Source organism: Cryptomeria japonica, chromosome 10 (assembly GCF_030272615.1).
Source record: "Cryptomeria japonica chromosome 10, Sugi_1.0, whole genome shotgun sequence".
NCBI lineage: Eukaryota > Viridiplantae > Streptophyta > Pinopsida > Cupressales > Cupressaceae > Cryptomeria > Cryptomeria japonica.
Genome location: NC_081414.1, coordinates 651842240 through 651864724, shown reverse-complemented (window position 1 = coordinate 651864724; position 22485 = coordinate 651842240). Strand labels below are relative to the sequence as shown.

At 35.9% G+C, this 22485-nt stretch overlaps 1 protein-coding gene and 1 pseudogene across 1 annotated transcript; both read left to right on the top strand.

Annotated features, from left to right (window-relative positions):
- The first annotated feature begins 420 nt into the window (after nucleotides 1-420).
- LOC131071156 (BTB/POZ domain-containing protein At5g41330-like) lies at nucleotides 421-1666 on the top strand (annotated as a pseudogene).
- Nucleotides 1667-4850: 3184 nt separating this feature from the next.
- On the top strand, nucleotides 4851-6077 carry LOC131859111 (BTB/POZ domain-containing protein At1g63850-like). The gene has a single exon (XM_059212651.1). It carries the CDS (start codon nucleotides 4851-4853, stop codon nucleotides 6075-6077), a length of 1227 nt encoding a protein of 408 aa, XP_059068634.1.
- Nucleotides 6078-22485: the final 16408 nt, after the last annotated feature.

Below are 22485 nucleotides of genomic sequence, written 5' to 3'. Positions count from 1 at the left end.
TTGTACAATAGAAATTTTGTTTGTGCCACTTCCAAATATAGTTGTTTACTGTGGAACAAAGCAGATCAATAATGGTCGTGGGATCAAAGGCTCTCATACTTTAAGTCGCCCAAATGTTCAAATTGCTTTATAAAACACCCTTGAAATACAACATTTATAAAATCGAGGTAAATCAAGCTGTAAATAAATTTTTTTAGTCAGTATGCATGCAAGAAAGGAATTTTTCTGTCTTTGGTTGGAGGGATGGCACGTGGGTGGTAGTTGTGGTGCATGGCATCTTCTAGGATAGCTCACGTGGCTGGTCAATGCTTCCACATTTTGCATTCATACATTGTTTTTCACCCTCCACATAAAATCCTAATTCATTTATGGTGAAGTTGTAGCGTATGCAAGTTTGTGTTTGACATTGCAGTTTGATTCCATGCATCGGATTTTTGAGGCTTTGCAGTGAGGAAGGCTAAGTTTTCGCCTTTGTTGCCGCATGGTTTCTTAAATTTTACCTGCAAACTGTGCCTATGTTTTTTTTCTCATCGGCATCACTGACAACATGAAACAATTTGCACAAAATTTTGTCCCTCCAATAATGTGATTTTTAGCAGTTATGAATCCAGCAGGAAGAATGCTCACACGATTCTGTTAATTGATGTTGAATTCTTCCGCCCCATGGCAGAATTGGGACGTCAGATAGGATTTGGAGGCTCAAAATCATCACCTGCCACTAAGTTGGAGTGGATAGGTTCACACAATTTACTGATGTATAGTAGTGTTAGTGTTGGCCCATTCGGTTACAGGTCAGATGTGAAGTTGTGGGACATCAGGTCACAGAAAATTGTCTGGGAGTGCCGAGAGTCAAACCCGGGACCTGTCGTTCATCAGGCAAAATCAGACTCTCTTTCCGATTGTTTTGCTGATGTGACAGTTAATGAGAAATTTGGTAGCATATTTAAATTAGGTGCGAGGAATGGGGGCCCTTTTATGGTGGATTTGAGGTAGCTCAACAACAGTAATCCATGGGTGGCATTGGGGGATACAATTCCAGGTGTTGGAGGGGCACAAAATAGGATTTTGGGGTATGGAAAGCGGGTTTTTGTTAGCAGGGGAGGGGATATAGAGGCATGGTGTGAAGTGGATCTGAGGGAGAAGTCAAAGATTCTAAGGAAAAATATCGTGGATAATAAGCAGGGCAGCGAGAGGATAACAAGAATGACCGCAGGAGGGAACACACTATTTGTTGCTAGGAAGGGTTTGCAAGGTGTTGAAGTGTGGGATAGTTTGAGATCAAAGGCTGCAAGTAACAGTCTTGTTTGAGAAAAAAATTCAGTTTCAGTGTTGGATAAGGAAAGTTTTTTTGTGTTGTATCATATAAAGATAGTTCATTGTGCTTCCACAAACGTGGCTTAGAATGTTCAAAGACTTGGTTGGAATCTGTTCCTCTAATTTAATAGGGAGGAGGGCGTTGCAGGTCAAGTCTCAAATTGAAGAATTCAATTTTATTCTTTATTTTGTAATGTAATATATATGTTTCTTTTGATTTGTAAGCTGTTTGTGGTATAATTTTGCAGGCCATTACAGTTTTAGTGTGCCCAACTGAACAAATTTCATTCTCCAATTCTGTAATGTAATATAGAGCTAGTTTTTGAATTTTGGCATATTACAGGCCAACTGTGCCCAATTGACCAAATTCTATTCACTGTTTCTAATTGAAAATATGCACAGATTTCAGTTTGGGGTATTCTGAATCAATAATGCCAATTAACCAAAGTTTCATTCTTTAATACTCTTATTTATGTATACACAACTTTTGATATTGATGTCTCTTCTTTTTGCTTACAAGTATTGAAATTTTATTTTCTTTGTAGCTCAGTGTATCTACTGTCAGAAAATGGTCCTAGCAGCATATTGAAAGCATTTGGAAAAGAAGAGCATTGGGTCGTGTTCTATTATTTTGATTAGGGCAAAAGGCATTACAGGACGATGCCCTATTTATCGGATTCCTTATTATTTGTTGCTTTTGTAAAACCACATTCCTCTTATGCAGATAATATGTATAAATCTAAATCTTTAGATTCTTAACACCATGAAAAAATTATGTTTTCTGATAGCACATTTTGGGTGCTACACAATCAAGGCACGTTACCAACATTATGTCAATCAGCATATTACAAAACAAAGATAGGTACCAAAATGACATAGAAATTAGCAATGCATGGATAAGTCTAGGTGGTGTGTGAAAATGGTTTTGCTGTCAATTTTCTACCTCTTTCATCATGTCTTATGGAAACTTGCCCTCTTGCACGATAACCTTTCTCTGATCTCAGAGTGCACCTCACACAAAAACCAACAGAGAGAAGATATTAGTAACAATTCATCACAATGGTCAAGTTAGTAATACATTTAATCCTAATTCATCTGTCTGTTGCATTGGGGCTTCCTTATCTGATTCACGACAATGGGGAAGCTTTATTCAGATTTGGCTATGCTTTCCAGAAACTGCTTTTATCGTTGACATTCGAGAAACTGTTTTTACCGTCGAACATTCGAGAAACCGCCCGAGGATATTGCCTTTACGACTGATATCCATATAATAAAACTATCACTATTTTGAAATTAGTTTTTTTTGGGAAAAAAAATAAATTAGCGGCAACACCCAATGATAAAAGAAAAAAATAATTTCATTTTAATTATTAATTCTATTAAAATAGCAAACATTAGAAAATAGGAGAAGAGCCAAAAAAATATTTTAATACGATTGGTCCGCGGAACTAACAAAATGTATCCAACGGATGCGTTAGTATCCTGCCTGTCGGCAGGAACTAATAAATATGTTTAATAGATGAAGCCCGATAATGTCTTTATGCAGAATTTGAATGACAATACTTACATCGAGTGAAATATGTATTATATTTCATGATAGTGGCAGACCAAATCTAACATGCGTCAGTTTTCTCTACCATTAACAACTACTAAATTTATTAAAAACCAATACTTTTAAGTAGTGGTAATAATTTATAGAATAGGTAATTAGCAAGTACATAAATTATTGGTAATATTATTTAATTTATTTGTTTATTTATGTATGTATGTATATATTGTTAGAATCAATGAATACTGAGAGGGGGTGAATCAATGTTCTGCAGATTTTAAACTTGTTATTTTGATTCTTTAACCACCAGATGCATAAGAAAGAAAGTAAAGTGCAACAACACAACACAAATAACCATGCAACCATAACACCAATATTGTTATGTGGAAACCCAAAAGGAAAAAACCATGGTGGGATTTGAACCCACAATATTATTCCACTATGGCCAATAGCAAAACAATATTACATAAGGGGAATGCACTTGCATTCAGGCAAACTGCCTAGAGCTCACTGCTCAATTACAAGAACAAGGCGCAACAACCCTGGAGGAAGGCTAACTGCCTTACAAGAGATTACAAACTAATTACAATAAGTAGTGAACTGGAACATAGCATCTGATTATGCCAAAAATCAATTCTGGTTAAGTGCAAAATTATCCATTGTAATTGATCTATTTATCTGCTCCGTTTTGCTCTACAATTGCTTACCGGATCAGCCAAAATCAAGATGTGCACATGAAACTGCGCTCAATCGCTTCAAAATAGTCTATCACATCATACATCACACCAAATGCATCATCCAAATTGGTCTTATATATCTGCACATACAAAAATTAATCTTCCACAAGTTGGCTTCACCAATTATCAAAATGTGAAATGTGGAACTGCAAGTCGGCTTAGATATTTCACCGAACCATAATCCGGACCCAAAATACAAGATCACATGCTTCCTATAGGTCTCACATATCAGCCCAAACATGTTTCCAATCACCAGAATCAATTTAAAGAATTCAAACACATGATATGCAAAGTTAACTTTGTGTATGACACATGCTTTTTGTGGGAGAAATTAGAATTAGTAGTTCCATTGGCCATGTGTGTAGATGATTAGTATTGTGCCTAGTTTAGTTTTAGAAGGAGATAGGTTTGATGGAATTTGACAATTCTACTAAGCATAAACAAGTGGTGCTATTGGATGAATGTTTGGGTCTAGTTTCTCAAAGTGATTATCCCCTATGACCTTCACATTTAAAGATGATTCAACAAAGATTTTGTTGCGAGCTATGAAAGATGGTAATGAATTTATCAATGGCTCATCAAAGGGCTATGTTGGGAGCAACTAAAATTTATGGTATTCAATTTTTAAGATTGGCCAATTTTGAAGACAACACTTATTAATACCAAATTAATAGTAGTTGGTGGTGTAGGTTGGATTGGTTGTTTAACTTCATATCAAATAGATAATATTAATTGTGGCATATTTCAAGAATTGTAAAGTTGATAATTGTAAATTCTCTCTTTGAAAATTTAAATCTAATTTATGTTTTTTATTTCCTTAATATTCTTATACATTTTTCTTATAACCTTTACCTATAAGATAATTTAAATATATTTTATATGATCTATAATATAATCCACAGATCCCTCTCAAATTATATAAAGATAGCTCTTATGTATATCTGAAAATTCAAACAATCTCATTTTTAACTAAATATGGTATGAGTCACGATTTCCTTGAATTTTACAAAGTGGGGCAAAGGAAAAGATGTACCTTGCCGGCTATTAACAAATTATTCACAATCATACAACGACATTTTGTCATTATTTATTTCCAGTTTATCGTAAGATTTATACGTCAATCACTTTACAAGTGGGGAAGTTAGTGCTTGTGCTGTTGCAATGATTCCAAACAGAATAATCCAATCACATTTTAGGCTATAGCGAGGACCTGGATTGAAAACCTAATGAACAAATTAAGTTTTGCAACAATGGATTTGAATGGTTGTGCAATGGCGAACCAGGGGCGTCAATTTGGGGTCACAAACTCTGCTGATGTAAAATTACAAATATGTGGCCCAAACGGAGAAGAGTATGAGGGAAATCCCCTTCATCTTCATTCTCAAACTCTTCAAAAGTCGGAGTTCTTTAAGACTTTGTTATCAGATCGCTGGTCTTTGGATATCCGACCCTTGGAAATTGAGGTAACTACTTCTCAATCCTTTGAAAACTATTTAAAATGCATTGAGATGATGTGTTCTTCTTCTCCTGCTCGTTTCTCTGATGTGGATGAATGCCTAGCAATTTTATCAGTTGCTTCGGAATTGTTGGTGGATAAGCTTATGCAGCAATGCATGGAATATCTGGAGGCTGTTCCTTGGAATTCGGAGCAAGAGTCTAAAATTAGAAATCTTCTGTCTTCTCTAAATTTGAGCATATTGCCCGATTTGAATGCAAGGCTTAATAAACAGAGTAGTAGCTATATAGATTTTATCGGAGAGAATGTCAAATCAATGATCTATTTTCTTTCCAATGAAGACCGCCCCGATGAGAAACAACCAAATATTCGAGAAGCAGTGGGCAAATTTATAGTAGACAATTTGCAGGGAGATGCATCTTCAGGCGTTGCAGATCTATGCAGGCATATAATTTTAGATGAGTTTAGAGCTAACATTGCGATCGCTGTGTCTTCTAATATGGAAAACAATCCAACAGATGAGGAGCATATTAGTTTTGTCCTGCTGTGGCCCTTTACTCTAATTGAACGCTGTGATGGGATGACAATGGAAGGCGCTGTGAAGATATTATGTGAAGAAGTGAAACTGGCCGACATAAAAATGCAAGAGCGCCAGTATTCTGCTGCAATCAGACACAGGAAAATTATGCTGCCTATTCTGTTGTGGTGTCTGGAGGTTCTGGGAAAGGGGAAGATAATTGTTGAACGAAAACTTCGTGTTAGTTTTCTTACAGCATGGTTACCAGTAATGGCACAATTAATTCACTCTGGTAGACGTCTGCCTGGACGCATCAAAATCAAGGAGGAGGATGTGTTAAAGACCCAGCTTTGCAGGGGAGTGAGTAATGTGATTGAAACCCTCCCTTTGGCTGATTGGAAAGGGATTTACAAAATTTGGACAGATTGCTGCGACAGAAATTATATTGACTTGAGCATACCGTTTGCTCGGGGGTGCAAGCTACTGCATGAACTACATGAATAGTGGTTTAACGGGGGCTGTTGATTGTAAGTATTCAAGAACTGTTGATTAATAATGTATTGAATCTGTAATATATTATGAAACTTTGTGTTTAGTTAGTCTTAGAAGGAATCTAGAAGATGGAAGTCAATAAAATTTGAGTATAAAATTTAAAATTAGAGTGGGATGATGCTATTATTACATCAAAAAGGGGTGAGATCTTGGTTGATAAAATATGAGTTTAAGTGTGAGCATAAGAGTAATACATAAATGGGTAGGGTGAGTGTATAAGGGTTTCTGAATTTAAGATATAAGAAAAGTAGTATGTACACAGAATTAGCTCGATCTATACATGGTTCATTTTGAGTAATAAATCTGTGCTTTCATTCTTAGCTCTACCTATACGTGGTTCGTTCGATTTGTTTATTTTTTTCGATCTTGAATTTGGTTTTAAACCTATCGATTGTATTGGCCTTTAAGTTTCTAAAACTGTATCAATGAATTCCTACATGCATATCTTTAGATCACATCGCTTGAAGGTTCCTAAAATTTATTTATTAAGCTTATGTTATGGACATCCTGCAATCATTGCAATCTAGAGACCATATTTCTGTGATGCAAATTATGTGGCACTTTCTACGGTTTTACATTTCGCATGCATGTTATTCAGGACACTCGCAAGTTGCTGCTAGGGTGACAGTCATGGGGCATCATTTCGAACCCGTCACATCCCTCATGTTGGAAATAATCCCAACGACCACTTTTACTCCTCCGTAGCTCTTATACTCTCCCATCATCACCATGTCTTCTCCCTTCAGTTGAAATATGTGCATTCAGTGCTCCATTAAAACATCATTTCTTCTACCTTCACATTCTCTGTTTTGAGGACATATTTAAATTAAAATCCATGCACAATTGTATCCGCTAGATTTTTAATAGTTTTTTGTTTCGACTCTTTTTGTGGTCATACCCAAGAAAAGAAAAAGAAGAGGCTTTGCTGTAGCAACAGGTTTGGAGTTGAAAACAAGGGATTCAGGGTTTATATAAAGGATTTCGATAGTACAATCAACATGTACTATGCTTGCCAATATGCTCAAGCTTGTTCGAATAAAGGATTTCGATAGCACAATCCACAAGGCGATGTATTTATCCAGTGATATAAAAAGAGGGCTCAACTGTTGGAAGTTGAAGTCCAACAGACTCCTTCCTTGTTTGCCGCCAAAACTCTTGGCTATTCATATTCTTCTTGGAAGCTCTTTAAGAGCTGATTGTAATTCATTTTCTAAAGTTGATTGCCAGAGCTGATTGCAGTTGTGTAGATGTAAACCAGATTGGTGAATAATATAGTGATTCCCTTGCTTCAAGTGTGGATGTAGGCAATTGCCGAACCACGATAAATCTATGTGTTCTTGTTGTTTGTGTTGTGTATATTTAATTGTGTTTATCTGCTGTTTTCAATTTGATTTCTTCATCCTAACAATTGGTATCAGAGCGAGGTTAGATCGCTGTTTAGATTCTGGTGTTTGAATTTCCAGAATCATGGAAGAATCGAAGATAGAGAAGTTCTCTGGTCAGAGCTTCGGATTATGGAAAGTGCAGATGGAGGCTTTGTTGATAAAGCAAGACCTTTCAATCGCGCTTGAAGGAATAGCAAAGAAACCAGTTGGGATGGCTGATGAAGATTTTGTAAAATTGGACAAGAAGGCGAGAGCGACAATTTTTCTCTCGCTGTCCAATAATGTTCTCTTCAATGTCACAGGTGATGCAACAACAAAAGAAGTATGGGATAGACTTTCAGCCATGTATGAAATGGCATCGACTGCAAATAAAGTCTTTATTATGAAGCGCTTGTACAAACTAAAAATGAAGGAAGGTTGTGCTATGGCAAACCACATCAATGAATTCAATACATTGATTAGTCAAGCGACTTCGGTGGGGATGACACAAGATGATGAAAGCAAGGCTGTTTTGTTATTGTGTTCTTTACCAAGCAGCTGGGATGGTGTTGTAACAACAGTTAGCACATCTATATCTGGTAAAAATAAATTAGTTTTTAATGATGTAGCAGCTACTCTTCTCAGCGAAGATTTGAGAAGAAAGAATGATGAACCTTCATCCGGTGAAGCTTTAACGGTGGTCAGCACCAATAATAGAGGTAGAAGTCATAACAGAGGCAGAAATAATTACCATAGACGTTCAAAATCAGCAAAGAGATCGAAGTCTAGAAACAGAAATGGTGAATGTTGGTTTTGTGGCAAAGCGGGTCATGTGAAAAAGGATTGCAGAAATTTCAAAAGAGCACAAGAGAGAGTGCGGGATAGCGAAGCAAATACCGTTTATAATAAAGATGATAACGTCTTAATCCTTTCAACAACCGACACTACTTCGAATTCATGGGTGCTTGATTCCGGTGCCTCCTATCATGCTACCTCATGTCTTGAAGCATTCATCAACTACCATGAAGGGCAATTTGGTAATGTTTTTTTAGGAGATAACAAAGCTCGTGAATTTACAGGCAAAGGGGATGTATTGCTGCCATTAGAAGGTGGTAAAGCATGGCTGCTCAAAGATGTTCGCCATGTCCCAAAATTAAAACGGAATTTGATATCCATTAGACAGCTCTTTGGTCAAGGTCTAAATGTCAATTTTCTTCCGGATACATGGAAAGTAACACATGGTACCATGCTGATTGCAAATGGTAATAAAGTGGGAAATCTTTACATTTTTAAGACTCATGGTGAAGTGGGCGCTGCAATGGTGATTGAGGACAGCAAAGCGGATCTTTGGCATCAAAGACTTGGGCACATTAGCAAGAAAGGTCTCCATGTTATGCATACAAGAAATCAGCTACTGGGCCTCAAGCTTGTGGACTTAGCCTTTTGTGAACATTGCCTCTATGGCAAACAAAAGAGAGTCAGTTTTTTGAAAGGTGGGTGTGACACAAAGACAACACCGCTGGACCTTGTATACTCAGATGTTTTTGGACCAACCGAGGTAACCTCCATTGGAGGAGCTAACTATTTTGTAACATTTCTTGATGATTGCACAAGAAAAGTATGGATTTATATGCTTTCCAGGAAATCAGAAGTGTTTTCAAAATTTAAAATTTTCAAGGCATTAGTTGAAAATCAGATTGGGCATAGGATTAAATGCTTACAAACAGATAATGGTGGGAATTTTGTTCACATGAATTTGATAATTTTTGTGCTGATAATGGGATTAGAAGAATCAAGGTTGTTCCATTCACTCCTCAAGAAAACGGTGCAGCCAAGAGGATGAATGGAACAATCCTTGAGAAGGCACGATGTATGTTGTCTAATGCAGGTTTAGGCAAAGAATTTTGGGCAGAAGCGTGTAACACAGCAGTGTATTTAATTAACCGAAGTCCATCATCTAAATTGGATTTTGGTATTCCAGAAGAGGAATGGCAAGGGAAAAGGATTTCGTATTCGCAACTTCATGTGTTTGGATGCGAAGCCTTCTCGCATATACCCAAGGAAAAGCAAATGAAATTGGATCCAAAGTTGTTGAAATGTATCTTTGTGGGGTGTGGAGAAGAACAGTTTGGTTTCAGATTGTGGGATCCAGTTCACAAAAATATTGTTCACAGCAGAGATGTAGTCTTTCATGAACCCTCCTTTCCTACACTGCAAGATGCAAGAAAATCAGAGACAGAATATGTTCCTATGTCTCTATTTCAGAATGCGACTACCAGCGCTCTGCCTCTGGTCTCTCATTCAGTGGGAGCTCCTATGACATCTACATATGTTGAATATAATTCTCAGATTGAGAATGATGAAGGGAGTGATGAAAATGTTTGGTCTGCTTTTAATTCAGAATTTAGGGGTCTGCAAAACAGAACGAACCTTCCTCAAAATAACATTGATGTTGGAGGAAACTTGGAAGATTATGCTTACGGTGATGTTGGCTCATTTTATTCCCAATTGGCTGGGCAACCCACACGGTGGTTTACAACTCCATCGCATACTGCAAATAATGGTGGTTTGTGCACCCCACATTCCTCACAGCATGTTGTGAAATTTCCCCACACTGCACACCCACCGCAGTCCTCACACCGCACAGCTTCCTCCATGTCTCCTGCAGTCTCCTCTCCTAGCGAGCTCCCTATTGGCCTCCCTGCTTCCCTACCCCATGGGCCCTCCTTGTAGACTCCCTGCGACCCCCCAACCTCTCCTTCTCCAACGCAGACCCACTCCCGTGCGCTCCCTGCCTGCAGACCAATCCACGGGGACCCTGCAGACTTTTCCTCTGCAACCCCACCATGGAGTCATCCTCCAATGCAGACCGTGGAGGATGCCACCATAGCTCCCCACTCCCTACACATTCGACAACCCCCTGCAATGGAAAATGTTGCCACGGATCCCAACCTTCTTCACACGCCCATAATGCAAGTAGAGAAAGGTCTACATTCTCGTGAATTGCCTGAATCTAATGTGGATAAAAATCCACAGGCCAGTAAAACTATCAGACTCACAAACAGAGGGAGTGATGTTAATGTGATTAAACAAGGAACACAAAAATTGAATGACTCAACTACTGAAACAGAGAGTCAATTAAGAAAATCAACCAGACAGAGGCGACCTCCTGCAAAATTTTCTGATTATGACTTATTGTTCTGTGAAGAGGCTGAACCTTCTTTGCTCATCTTTGATCAAACAGAGCCTACACCATACAAAGAGGCTTGTAAAAATGTAGATAGTGAAAACTAGCACACTGCAATGTGCGAAGAAATGGACGCACTAGTGAGGAATCAGACATGGGATTTGGTGCCACTTTCGCCTGACAGAAAGGCATTGAGAAATAAATGGGTGTATAAACTAAAAGATGAAGCTGATGGTCACAAATGATTTTGAGTGAGACTGGTTGTAAAGGGATATGCTCAGCAGCAAGACCTCGACTTCAAAGAAATTTTCTCACCAGTAGTTAAAATGACTACCATCCGAGTAGTATTGGGATTAGTTGTAGCGTGGGATCTTGAACTTGAACAACTAGATGTGAAGACGAAATTTCTCCATGGCGACCTTGATGAGGAATTATTTATGCATCAACCGAAAGGGTTCATTAAAAAGGGGTAGGAACACCTTTATTGCAGATTGAAATGCAGTTTGTATGGGCTTAAGCAAGCCCCTCGACAGTGGTATCTTAAATTTGACAAATTCATGATTGATCACAAGTTTACTCGCAGCGAGTCTAATCCTTGTATCTATTACAAGAAGCTTTCTAATGGAAAATTTGTCATTCTTCTCCTTTATGTGGATGATATGCTCGTAGCCGGCACAAGCATGAGGATTGTGAGTGAACTTAAGACTCATTTAGCAAAGGAATTTGCCATGAAAGATTTAGGGGCAGCAAAGAAGATCTTAGGAATGACTATTTTTTGGGATAGAAAAAAGAGAGAACTCAAACTATCTCAGCAAGACTACATTAAAAAAGTCTTGGACAGATTTGGTATGGCAGATGCTAAATCTGTTTGTGTACCTTTAGCCTCTCATTTTCAGTTGTCTTCTCATTTGTGTCCTAAAACACAAGAAGATAAGGAGTTTATGGATAAAATTCCATACAAATCTGCAGTTGGAAGTCTCATGTATGCTATGGTGTCTACTCGACCGGACATTGCTCATGCTATGGGATTGGTGAGCAGATTTATGGCTAATTCGGGAAAATCACATTGGGAGGCAGTTAAGTATATCTTGAGGTATCTCAAAGGCACTTCTGATTTTTGTTTATGGTTTGGAAAGGACAAGGCAGTTTTGCACGGGTTTACTAATTTAGATTTTGCTGGTGACTTAGACAAAAGAAAGTCTACTTTTGGTTATTCTTTCACATTTGTCGGGGCAGCGATTAGTTGGGCTTCAAAATTGCAACATACAGTTGCTCAATCAACCGCGGAGGCTGAATATATAGCTCTTTTTGAAGGAGCAAAAGAGATGGTATGGTTGCAACTCTTGTTCAACGAGTTGGGTTTGAAGCAATCAGATTTTGCTTTGTTTTGTGATAACAACATTGCAATTTTTATGACTAAACATCAAACATCTCAGCCAAGGTCAAAACATGTTGATGTTCGCAGTCATTATGTTCGCCATATGGTTGAAGAAGGCAAGTTTCATATAGACAAGATTCATACCGATCTGAATCCAACTGATGTACTCACTAAAGTAGTTAAGTGGGAGAAGTTCGATTTTTGCCGAGCTTCTCTCGGCCTTTCCAATAACTGATAGCAGAACTAAGTGGGGGAATTTACTTATTGCAGCAGTTCGTTGGCCTTCAGTGGGAGATTGTTGGAAGTTGAAGTCCAACGGACTCCTTCCCTGTTTGCTACCAAAACTCTTGGCTATTCATATTCTTCCTGGAAGCTCTTTAAGAGTTGATTGTAATTCATTTTCTAAAGTTGATTGCCAGAGCTGATTGCAGCTATGTAGATGTAAACCAGATTGGTGAATAATATAGTGACTCCCCTGCTTCAAGTGTGGATGTAGGCAATTGCCGAACCACGATAAATCTGTGTGTTCTTGTTGTTTGTGTTGTGTATATTTAATTGTGTTTATCTGCTGTTTTCAATTCGATTTCTTCATCCTAACACCAACCACACCCACAATGGTGCAATAAGGTGGTATGTGATCTGCTACTCATATGAAGTTACTTTCTACATGGCCCCTACAATGATGTCTTGTAAATTGATCTATTGCTTGATGACTCCTAATTGGTTGATAGATCTTAATGCATCACATCCTATAAGCTAAGGATAGTTGAATCAAGTCAAAGCTTGTGATCACTCTTGATCTAGCCTATGGAAATTCAAGTCAACAATCAATATTCAAAGATAGGAATGATTAGCTACGAATGTTTAGTTCACTCAAATGAGTGGTAATGGTGGAACTGACTGCTATCTATCGGACACTTAATTGGTTTAACAAATAAATAGTTCAATGTTGTTGTCATAATGTTTATTTTGTAGTGCATGATTTTTTTTGGCAGAATTTAAGATCTCTGGTGTGCTTCGAAGAGATTAGGGTTTACATGCTATAAGCAAGTAAGTGCATCTTTCAAGCTTTAATTCATAATTTTTATTCTAAACTTTTCTTCAGGATTCTATAGTGATAATTTGAAGAAGGAAAAAGTGTTATTAAACTCATAATTATCAAACCCTAGCATATCTTAGAAACCCTAGTCCTCAAAAATATAAAATAAGTAAATCAAGTTTTTAGATCCATCTTCTTCAAAGAGGCCATTGGATGAGGACCTTTTAGAGCAACTACTAGGATATTTCAGGAGATCAATGCATGTTCATGGCCCAAGAGGTGTGATTGATAGGTTGCTTGATAATGTTGAATAGTATATATATACAAATAATCCTATCCCTAGTTCATCACTTTTTGAGCATTGCTATATAAAGATATAGTCTTGTAGTCCCATCTCAAATTCATGGACTCTAGACTTGGAAAAAGTTATGGTGACAAATGTGTTCATCAAGGTGGATTTTATTGTAAACGTGACGCAACATTATGATGAACAAAGTAGGGTAGTTCAAGCTCAATATGATGGTAAGATAACAAATGTTACAAAGGAGTGTATTTTTTAGGTATTTAGTTTAAGCCTAGCTACCAATAAGGTCATCGATTTTGAGTTTCTCAAAGATACTTGTATAAATAAAACACAATTAGTTACAAAACTCCATTTCTTCCAAAACATAGGTTAAGAGGGCTTGGTATGAAGCTTATCGAAATTCCCTACATGAAGTTGAGCCCTTGAAAATTGACCCATGTGTGGGTTACATCATTAAAACCTATTATACATTATGTCTAGTATTCAAAGTAGATGCCAGAACAAATATGAAAATTCCCCTCATATACATGGCAATGGACATAGTGAGTTTGATTAAGCCACATTCATAATACATAATATACATAAATAGTCTATGATTATTAATGCAAATAGTAAAGACGTTAACTTCAAATGGTATTTTTTAATTTTTCATATGTTTCTATATGAGGAAGAAATGTTTGACATAAGGCCTTGTAGGTGAAGGATATTTGAGGATTTAGGTGCCTCTCTTCCTATCTAGTGTTGGACATATATTTGGGATAGACATTGTGACAATACTTATCATGTAATCTTTGAAGAGTGCTTTGTCAAGAGAATCTAGAACTTCTTGGGAGAACAAGAGGTCAATTTTCATATGAAATTAATGGATTTATAGAGACTAAAAGATAGAGTATCTAAGAAGGGTATCCAACACAATTGGGGATATTGGTATCTTCATCCGAATACTATAACAATTAGGATATATAGTTGTAGGGCGAGGAATCATATATTATCAAGACATGTTCCTATAAGATTAGCATATTTGTATTTATTTAAGGAATCAAAAGAAGGGATCTTTGTTTCTTTCTTCTACTAAATTTTATGGTTTCACTGGTGCAAATAAGTAAAGATTAGAAAAGACCTATCATATTCTACAATCTTATAGGATAGGGTTGGAACCTATAAGGATTTTTTATTTAAAAGGTTATAAATCAAATCAAATTGAGCACAAAAAGGTCACCCTTCCTCTATGAAAGTGTGTATGAAGAGGATGTGATTAGAAATCATTTAATAGACAATGATGTGGCTATTAAAAGAGCCAAGTTGGTTACTATGATGAGGGGAGAAGAATAAAGAAGAAGACAAAGTGCCAATTATTCTATCTAGACTTTGTAGAAATTAAAGATCCTATCACTAGTATAATGAAAATCTTATATAATATTGAGGCATTGGTAGGTGATCCTCTCATAGTGTTATAAAGACCAATATACTTGCCAAAAAGGGATGCTTTAGTTCCTACCCCACTACATATTACCACTCCAATTGGAAAGGAATCTTACGATAAATGAACGTGTTCAACAAGAGAAACAGAAAGAAAATGTTTCTCCCTAGAAACAACCTCAAAAGAAAAAAAAAACTTGAGTAGGAACCCCTGGTATTGAGGAAGTAGAAAATTTAAAGGATTTAAGAGAAAATGTGATTGGAGTTAAAGAGGATAATAATAAACTCATGCCCTCACTTCTAAGGGTATATATTGCTAGCATGCTTGCAAGTAGAATGAAAATCAATATTTAATACAACAATGATAACACAATAATATCATGGATTTGGCTTGTTTATAGTCCACCTTAGATAATGTTTTTCTTTTAAAAAAACTCTAGGAAATCATAGATTTTATTTTAAGGGTAAAAAATGAACAATTTCAACAAAGGATTAATAAAGCCAAATGAGTTTTTTACATATAATTTTGGTTCTTCCCATAGCATGTTGATTAAGTGGTGGTGTTGTTGCTATGACCACCAAGGTTAAAACTCTCATTGGGCCATTATGATAGCAGGCTTTTGTCTTTGTTGATCCAATGTGCTTGTGGGTTTGAGACACAACATTATTTAGTGGGACTGTGGTCCCCAATTTGTGACCTCACTAGTTCATAGCTCTAGGTCAAAAGTGTTTCATGTGGTATCAAAGGGCATGCCATGCTTACATCACCACTCATGTTAAAATTTTTACCTGGAAATTTTAAAAAACGTCAAAGGAGAATTAAAACCCTCTAAGCATGAGGAGGTAGCCTATAAGGTGATGAGAGAAGTGAACTTTAACATTGGCACAATCACTCTAGAGGAAGAGAGCAAATCGACACAAAAAAGTGATATTGCTACCCCTAGATTGGGATATTGCTTCTACAATTCCCTTGGATATAATTGTTAGAAACATTAATATATTGAGAGGGGTTGAATCAATATATGCCAAATATCAACTTCAAATCTAATACATCATTAGGATCATAACCAAATGTTACTTTAACATTAAAGATGCTAAGAAAATAATAAACACAATCACACATCAACATATAAGAAAACCAAATATACATGGAAACCTAGAAGGAAGGAAAAAACAGTGAGAATGGCTACTTGGATCTACTATCCAAATACAACCTCACAAATATGATAAAAAACACACAATATTTTATACGCATTGGAACCCATAGGAATTACAACCTTATATGGAGGCAACTATCCTCTATTACATTTGTAGGTTTCAACCTATAGGAGACACCAATCCCTTTGTTTTATTTTTAGGCACTAACCTATATGAAACAAAAATCCCCTAATCCAAGAACTAAGAACCAACTTATATAATAACGCAAAAAACTCAATTTCAATTGATATGATATATGAAAGATATGTGATGAAAATCATGAAAGATTAGCCTCCAAAATCTCTCTGATCTATTCTACCTCAAAATACTCTCATAGTATGCATGAGATTTTTATTTCAATTCGCACGCATATACATAAATTGAGTAGGTAGCTTGCATAACTTTTTCCATGGTTATCTTTTACTCACTTATGCAACCTACATTTGAAATGAATATGGATGAACAATATATATACACTTCAATATTAATTATTTCCCCAATTTTGATGAGAACATACTTACAACATCTGCAAGTTGGCCAAATTAATATACCTTAAACCAAAAATGTAATAGGCCCTGTCCTAAAGCCAACACATTAAACTAGTAGTTGGATAATGTTGTGTATAACCCAACATGAGCTTAAAGTAGTCTAACCAACCTTTGCATTTTTCCTCAAGCTCGTGCATGCTATAATCCTTTAGTATGCCCATCAAGAACATCAATACAATTAGCGAGCTAGTATTGTGACAACTCTATAAAATTTAACTTTCCTTTTTCTTGAGCTCCACCTCTAAGTATTGAATAGATTTGTCTTTGTATGTAGCCTTATTTATCTCCTAAACTATAATTCATGAAACATTATTGTGGTAGAATGGGGTACCAAACATCATGCTAGCGCACATATAGTCTCTAAGAAAAAATCTTTAGAAACATACCATAGGCACTTTTGGACCTACATAAACAATTGAGATCGGTATATGATTATATCAATAACCTTTTACAAGATAGATATCTAATATAACTTGACTTTTCCCTTCCAACACTCAGATGAACTATTATGGCATGACAAAATTAATTAAAATTACAACAACCTTCTGAATACCTTGAAATCAAGGAGAAGAAAATGATAATATTGATAACATATTTGGCATACACCTTTGAAACCAATGACAACATAATGCTCAACAATCTCCCTCTTTGTCATTGATGAAAAACTATGAAAGTACTCCCTATATGAACAACACTCCAAATTCTATCAAATTCTCTATGTAGCATATCTAGTTTTAATACATTCTCTTTCCTGAGTGCCCCCTTTAACATCAATGGAATAGAATCACTGGGTCCCTTGCATTGATCCATCTCCCCTCTTGATGGATACAAATCAAGTAGTATTTTCACTATTCACTTTACCTCAAGACCATCAAGTCTTTCTTGCAATAGGGAGTCAACACTGTTGATGTTATAGCGACAAGAGATATCTTTCTCCTGACCACTGTCACAACCTTTAATTATTTCTTATGATCTCTGTTAGTAATTTAATTGCTGTTATTTCTTAAACTATAACAATAGTTTTATTTTTGCTAAGTTACCTTTAGTTAGCAGATTACTAATATTCATCAAGTGCATTATGTATAGGGTGTTTTACATAAATAATCAGACCCTTTTCCTTATGACTCTCCGATTGGGACATGTTAGTCCACGTCTCCTATCGGGTATTTTATCTCCTAGTCGTGGGCCTTAGAAAGGTGAAGAAGAAGAATCATATTTGCTGGAACCTGGGTGATTATTCTGCCAGATGTGATCAGGTATAAGCTGCGATCTCTATGAATGTCTGCTAGGAGCATTTGCGTGAAGCTTGAGATATATACAGTGTGTCTGATGCGATATATCAACAAACAAATAAAACAACATGGTATCAGAGCAGGCATCACAGAGTTGACCTTCGAAGGAAGTAGAAAATAGCGACCACTAATGCAGCAGCCGTCAGGGCTCTAGCTCCTTGTCAATAGACAGAACATAGCTCCGCTGGACGCTGTAGTGAATCTGCGGAGTATAGCGAAGCTCATGGCGAAGAGTGGGTAATGCGAGTGAATGTATTGCATTCTCTGTTATCACCAGAAAGTTCGTGGTGGAAGAGAGTTTATACAGTCTAGACATGGAGAAGGTGACCTGACAAGATGTTCGGAAAATGGAATGGAAGTTTCTTGATGAAAAGATCAAGAAATGGATTTACGCTGTGAAAATCAGCATCCGGATCCTGTTTGCCAGAGAAAAATGGTTGTGCAATGATGTGTTTGAAGGGCTTGATAAGATGAGAGATGCTTGTTTCACCCAAGTCGCCAAGGAGAGCACATATGAACAGGTCCACATGATTGGATGATTACATAATTTTGGCAAGATCCATATTTTTTGATTAGATCCGTGCATCCTCTATAGAGATCGTACTTCGTAGCTGGTAAATCGACGTCCATACAATTTTTTTCTCAGGCTTGTGTTCTTCGATTTATCGAGTCGTGCGAGCTCTGCGACTTCTTCACCAGTTTGTCGTGAGTTCTTGATTAACCATTATCACTAGGATCTCTACCTCTTTGCAGTATATTCACTAGTTGTGATCATTGTTCCGAAGCTGTGAAATCTTCAAAGAGGGTAATATGTCTAATATATGGGTCGTACCATATGTTAAGGTTAGCGCTTCAATCAAATCTTTGCATGCAAGCGCTAGATTATAAGTTTGTGATAGTTTCAACAAAGAATAAGGTTTTCCACCGAAAATTTGGATATGCAAGAGGCATTATCATTCATTTTATGCTCAAGTGTGATTCTTTAGGATCGACATTCAACTATTTCGGTGAATATTTGGAATGTTCGATTATGTTGAAGGATATCTCTAAATTATCTTTGGCATTCATATTATAGATCAGCAATTGCAATGATTGTTGAAATGGTATTTTCAAGGTCAAGGGCAGAGGAAGCTCAAGGGCAGAGGAAGCTCTTAGACATGTGCGGTCCAATCGTGTTGAGTTAGCAATGGAATGGCTGATCAACCATGGAGGCCTCACAAGTAGATGATGATCTTGCACGAGCATTGGATTTATCATTGGGGAACACAGAGGTCATGGAGGAAGAAGAGGATTTGGTACAATCTCCTCCTAGTCATGGGCCTTAGAAAGGTGAAGAAGAAGAATCGTATTTGCTGGAACCTGGGTGATTATTCTGCCAGATGTGATCGGGTATAAGTTGCGATCTTTGTGAATGATCTGTTGGGAGTATTTGCATGAAGCTTGAGATATATACACTTTGTGTGATGCGATATCTCAACAAACGAATAAAACAACAAACACTCCCCCTAAACCTATACTACTTATTGAACTAAGAGGAGGGAGTTAACACTCCCAACTTCTACTTGAGAAGTTCAAATTTTTTAATAAAAATATCAACAATATACACTCTTTTATTTCAACATACTCCGTTTTCTCTTCAAATTTCTATAACATTCTCTCTTAGAAAATGATACTTAATTGAAATATGCATTGTCCTTGAATGTACTACTATATTATTTAAGATTCTTATTACACTTGTATTTTCATAAGGAATATGAATGGGCTCATCAAACTCAATTTTCATCTCCTTTAGGGTTTGTTTCATCCATATAACTTTAGTTTAACAAGAGATTTCTACAATATACCCCACTTCTATAGTAGATAGGGACATTAAATCTTTCTTCTTGTTCAACCATGACACAAGTATATAACCAAGAAATAATTCTCTACCATTTGTGCTTTTTTGGTGATCAACACTTCCAACCCAATTCACATTTGCAAATGAATTCAAACTAATATTCTTCCTCTTGGGGTACCACATACCAAAATTGAATGTAGCTTTCAATTATGTGAATATTCTTTTTATATCATTTACATGAGTTTCATTAGGTAAGAAATACTTGAAACCTTTCCACCATATTAATTGCTTGCATTATATCTTGTCTAGAAATTCACATACAACAAACTTCCAATTATTGATCTATATAAAGTTTGATTTGTTGGAGAAGATTCGCCATCTTTACTCAAATTAAACCTAATAACAATAGGTGTGCTAACAGGTTTACAATATTTCATTTGAAACTTGTTCAACATCTTTTTGACTTGGTTTGTGATATCAATCTTCCATTTAAAAAAAATTCAACATCTCTTTGATATACTTGGTTTGTGATATGAATACGCCTTTATCTATCCGAAAGATTTTTAAACCAAGAAAGAATGATAACACATAAAACATTAACATATCAAATTATTTTTGTATTTCATCCCTAAATTCCATGCACATTTTATTACTACTACCTCTAAAAATAATATCATCAACATAGACAACAATAATACTAATGATCATCTTTAGTTTTAATGTAGAGAATACTATTTGTATCATCTTTCTTGAAGGCTTTCTGGTGCAGATACTTGTCAAGCCTTGAATAGAATGCCATGTGGGTTTTTTTGAGTATATAAATAAATCTCTTTAATCTACATATAAATTTTGGATTCTCTGGCAATTGAAAACGTTACGGTTGTTCAATGTATACTTATTCTTCTAGCTCTCCATTCAAACTGTTGATTTGACATCCATGTGACATACCTTGAAGTTCTTAAATGTTGATAGCATTAGAAACATAATGATTGCTTCTACTCTTGTTACTAGAGAAAATATCTCTTCAAAATAAACTCCTTCCACTTGTTCATGTAGCCTATACATACAAGTCTAGCCTTATTTTTGATTACTTTTCCATATTCATTCAATTTGTTTTTGAAGACCCATTTTGTTCTAATTAAATTCTTGTCCTTAGGTCTTGGAACAAATTCCGAGGTCTCATTCTTGTCAATTTGATTCAGCTCTTCTTCCATTTTTGCTAACCCGTTCTCATCTTTACTATCTTCCACAAAAGGACTTTGTTCAATTTTTATAACTGAACAAAGTGTACATATTCATTTTCCTTTTCTAAACTCCTCTTGGTCTAAGCTCTATTGTCTTTTTCTCCAATAATCTAATCTTTAGAGTGATTTTTTTAATATACTTAAGCAGAGTCTTTGCAATAGTAGATTCTCATATTCACTTCTAGTAGACTCATCACTATTATGGAGTGATACATCATTGTCATATTCACTTGAAGCTTCATTAGGTTGCATTGTCTCATCAATACCCACATTAGAACTTTTAACTATCCTCCATGACCTTTTTTTAATAACATATATATCCAACTTGCTTCTTGTAAAATAACCAAGAAATATGTCTTCATTAGATCTTGAGTCAAACTTACCCTAGTCATCTTTATCCTTATTGATATAGAAATTGCTTCCAAATATATTGAAATACCTAACTAATGTTGCTATTCTTTTCCACACTTACATATGGTGTCTTAGTGGTTTTTTCTTCTAATATGTGCTTTGTTCAAATTGTAGACTGTAGTTTGAACAACTTCTCTCCAATATTAGTTAGGTAGCTTAGCTTGGCTCAACATATTTTTTCCATCTCCTACACTGTTCTATTCTTTCTTTCTACTAGTCCATTTTACTAAGGATCCCTAGGAGTATACTAATACCTTTGGATTCCTTAATCCTTACAATATTCTTTAAACCTATCAGAAATAAACTCCCAACCTCTATTAGATCAAAAATATTTGATAGTCTTGCCAACTTCATCTACTATATCCTTGAATATTTTCAATTTCTCAAAATATTTTTCTCTTTTAAAAAGGTAATCCAAGACATTTTAGGAAAATCATCAAAAAATATTTGTCACGTTGTAGACTATTTTTCCTCATTTGTTTGCACAAAATTGTACGAACCAAATCTAATACTCTTGTAGCCAAATAATCCTTGGAAGGAAACATGACACTTTTCTAGTTGTCTTCATGCTATGGTTTGAAGCTAGTAGAAAAATGCTTTGTGATGTTAGAAATGTATCTTTTTCTCCCTATAAGATGATCTCACAAGATCATTTAAATTTATGAGATCTGTCCCTCTATGCAATAGCCAAATTTATTCTCTTTGTATTGCAAAGAAGTTATTTTTATTGACTTCATTAAGATTATACACATCACTCATTATCTCGCTTCCTTCAACAACCAACTCATTAGTCCTAGCTTAAATTATGATCTCACACCCATTGGCATTGAATTAAAGAATATGACCCTTTTCATACATCTAGCTCATACTCAAAAGATTATATTTCAAACCCACCACTTAAAGAATATCATAAGGTTTAGTTCTTCTACCATCAAGATTAAAGATACTCTTTTTGAGAATCTTTGCAACTATATTTTTCCTAAGAGTTATAGTTCCACCATAAAAAGATTCAAATTCATAAACTTTTATTTATTTTTGGTCATGTGATTGGAACACATGCTATGAATGATCAATAAATTCTTCTCCTTTTGAGCATGAATTATGGTCTATGCAATCATTGAGGTCACTGATATCTGTTCC